The sequence below is a fragment of the Eimeria acervulina genome, genomic scaffold (genome assembly GCF_000499425.1).
Source record: "Eimeria acervulina Houghton genomic scaffold, Eah_scaff662, whole genome shotgun sequence".
Lineage (NCBI taxonomy): Eukaryota > Apicomplexa > Conoidasida > Eucoccidiorida > Eimeriidae > Eimeria > Eimeria acervulina.
In genome coordinates this window covers 12,739-16,295 of record NW_013549668.1, presented here as the reverse complement: position 1 = coordinate 16,295, position 3,557 = coordinate 12,739, and the positions used below count along the sequence as shown (strand labels likewise).

At 43.5% G+C, this 3,557-nt stretch overlaps 1 protein-coding gene across 1 annotated transcript in view; it reads right to left on the bottom strand.

Moving 5' to 3' along the window:
• Window positions 1-1,136: 1,136 nt before the first annotated feature.
• EAH_00045830 (zinc finger (CCCH type) protein, putative) overlaps window positions 1,137-3,557 on the bottom strand; it is a gene marked incomplete at both ends in the record, with an annotated part of 4,317 nt that continues 1,896 nt past the window's right edge. The window contains 4 exons of the mRNA XM_013394743.1: window positions 1,137-1,378; window positions 1,671-1,743; window positions 2,329-2,454; window positions 3,419-3,539. Of these exons, the coding sequence (XP_013250197.1) occupies window positions 1,137-1,378; window positions 1,671-1,743; window positions 2,329-2,454; window positions 3,419-3,539 (562 nt within the window). The remainder of the gene's footprint in view (window positions 1,379-1,670; window positions 1,744-2,328; window positions 2,455-3,418; window positions 3,540-3,557) is intronic.

The following is a 3,557-nucleotide window of genomic DNA, read 5'->3' as shown; positions in this document are numbered from 1 at the left end:
TATATATATATATATATATATACATAAATATATAATATATAATATATAATATATAACAACATGATGAGGGATAGCACACTGTATGACTGTTATTAATTACTTTAAAAATGTTACAAATCAAAATAATAAATATTTTTGCTGTATATTCTTATAAACACAGCCTCATATATCTTATAGACATTATATATAAATATATATATTATATATATATCAATATATATATATATATATGTGTGTGTATATCAATATATATATATATATTGAATTAAACAATAAATAAAATGAAGAAGAAGAGTAAGAAAGAAGACAGCGCTCTAGAGAGCAAACAGCAGCAATAAAAACATTGATAAAAACAAGCATCTAAGTAATAATAATAGTAATAATAATAAATAATAATAGTATTATTAATAATAAGATTAATAATATTAATATTAATATAATAATAATAACAAATGACGGCGCAAATAATATACTGCGTAAAATAATATGTTTTTATTTATTTATTATTTTTATTATGATATATCTTCGTCTGTAAAACAATCTGCTTACTATAATATAATATGCTTTTGTTTGTTTCTTATAGAGTAGCAGCAACAGCAGCAGCAGCAGCAGCAGCAGCAACAGCAGCAGCAGCAGCAGCAACAGCAGCAGCAGCAGCAGCAACAGCAGCAGCAGCAGCAGAGAGGGTTGGCAGGAACTGCCTGTGCTGTCTCTGTCTCTCTTTCTTTTATTTGTTTTTATCTGTCTCTCTTTTACTTCTTTTATATTTTTTATCTTTCTGTCTTTGTCTATGCATTTTTAAAGTCGAAGGCAAAGACAGAAAGATAAAAATCAGAAACCAGCGCGGTTGTTGTTGCTGCTGCTGCAGCACCTGCTACTCTGCTGCAGCAGCAGCTGCTTCCCCGCAGCAAACTATTCGTCTGCTGCAGCAACAGCAGCACCAGCAGCTGCAGCAGAATAGCTGCTGCAGCAGCTGCTGCTGCAAGCGCTTCAGAGAGCTTCATTTTGCTGCTTGGGAGCGAAGAAAGCCAGCAGTTGATTTGCTGCTTCTGCTGCTGCTGCTACAGCAGCAGCTGTTGCTGCTGCTGCTGCTGCTGCTGCTGTTGCTGCTATTGCTGCTGTTGCTGCTGCTGCTGTCAAAGTGCAGCGCGTTGCTGCCTCTCCTGTACGTGGGAGTTCCAGTCTCGCTGCTGCATCCAATTAGCCTCATGGCTTTGCTGCTGCTGCTGCTGCAGCATATGCTGCTGCTGCTGCTGCTGCTGCTGTTTGCTGCTAGGAAGAAGACCCGAAACATCATCTTCTAATTCTCCTTTTGCTTTAAGTTGTTTGAAGAAAACGCGGTGGTCAATTGGCTGCCCATGACCCTCAACAAACGTCCCTGCAAAACCACAAACCCTAAACCCTAAACCCTAAACCCTAAACCCTAAACCCTAAACCCTAAACACTAAACCTAAGCTGTAAAAACTTTCTAAAGGCCCTCGCAAACCCTACTACCCGACTAGGAGTAGCTCTTAGCTCTAGCACAACTGAGGCGAGAGCTACAGGCGTTGCTGCTGCTGCTGCTGCTGCTTGGACGTTCTCTTTCTTGTGCTGCAGCAGCAGCAGCAGAAGCAGCAGGCAGCAGCAGGAGATTGCTGCTGCTGCTGCTTAATACTTATTAACGTACGCACCATCTAGAAACGTCTCCGAAGGCTTTGCATGCAACTTGGAGCAAAGGAGAGCCCCTAGGGCCGGTGGCAGCTCCTGCAGCAGCAGCAGCAGCAGCAGCAGCAACAGCAGAAGCAGCGTGGGTTCGCCTTGTTGCTTTTACTCTGCCAGCAGCAGCAATGTGCTCGGCTTGATGAAGCAGAATCTCTTATCTATAATAATGCATTTATGCTTCTTATCTCCTGTACTTTCGGGTGTCTCTGCTGTCTGTCTCTGCTTGTCTCTGTCTAAACCTAAACCAATTCATCCTTATTATTGCTGCTGCGTATTGCTGCTGCTTATTGTTGCTGCTTCTGTTGCTGCTGTTAATTGCTGCTAGTTAATGCTGCTTTTTCTTGTTGCTGTTTATTGCTGTTACTTATTACTGTTGCTGATTGTTGCTGCTGCTTCTGTTGCTGCTGCTTCTGTTGCTGCTGCTTCTGTTGCTGCTGCTTCTGTTGCTGCTGCTTCCGTTCTCTGCGAGTGCATCCCTTTTAAGGAGACATTTTGCCTCAATTTTGTATTTGTTTGGTTTTGGAATTGGCTGGGTTGTGTCTGGGATCGATGGGATCGGTGGGGTTTGTGGGGTTTGTGGGGTGTGTGGGGTTGTTGGGATCGTTGGGATCGGTGGGATCGACTGACAGTTCCGTCTCTGCTCTTTTTCAGAGGTAAATCGTCGTTCCATGGATTTGTTATTTTGCCGACTTCTTCAAACTCTAACTTCGATTGCTTCAACCAACAAACCCGAAAATTAGGGCCCAACTTCAGCTGCACAGAACCCCACAAACCTACACAGCAGCAGCAGCAGCAGCAGCAGCAGCAGCAGCAGCGACACAATAGCAGCAGATGATGTGCCATCAGGAAATACAGCAGCAGAAGCAGCACGAGGAGACAGACAAATGGAGACAGATGAAAGCAGACACACAAAGAAGGAGACAGACAAACGGAGACAGCTAAAAAAAGACAGACAAAGGGAGACAGACAAAGGGAGACAGACAGCTGAAAGGAGACAGATAAAATAAGACAGATAAAAGGAAACAGACAGAAGGAGACAGCTAAAAGAAGATAGCCAAACGGAAGCAGCAACAAAGGAGACAGATAAAAGTCAACAGACAAAAGACAACAGACAAAAGGATACAGTTAAAAGGAGACAGCCAAAAGGAGACAGCCAAAAGGAGACAGTTAAAAGGAGACAGCCAAAAGGAGACAGCCAAAAGGAGACAGCCAAAAGGAGACAGTTAAAAGGAGACAGCCAAAAGGAGACAGCCAAAAGGAGACAGCTAAAAGGAGACAGTTAAAAGGAGACAATTAAAAGGAGACAGCCAAAAGGAGACAGCCAAAAGGAGACAGTTAAAAGGAGACAATTAAAAGGAGACAGTTAAAAGGAGACAAATAAAAGGAGACAGACAAAAGACAACAGACAAAAGGATACAGTTAAAAGGAGACAGCTAAAAGGAGACAGTTAAAAGGAGACAGTTAAAAGCAAAGTCGTACGAGGGTATAGGTGTGGAAGAGGAGGCGTCATCATCCTCGCATAACCCTGAAAGCCTCCGCTTTCGTTTGCAGAGAAGAGCAGCACAACATGAGCAGCAGAAGCAAAAGCTTGCGTCAGTCTTCTGGTGTTGCTGCGGCTTGTCGCCCAGCAGCCGCGGTGTATAGACAGATATATATTTATCATTTGGCTAGACTTCACAATAAAAAATCTTTTGCTGCTCTCAACTGCAGCAGGAACCCCCCAAGCATCCACCAGCAAAGGCACGTACAAACCCTCCCCGTTACTGCTGCTGCTGCTGCTGCTGCTGCTGCTGCTGCTCATGCTGTTGCTGCTGCTGTTGCTGCTGCTGCTGCTGGAGCTGCCGCTCGCCACAACC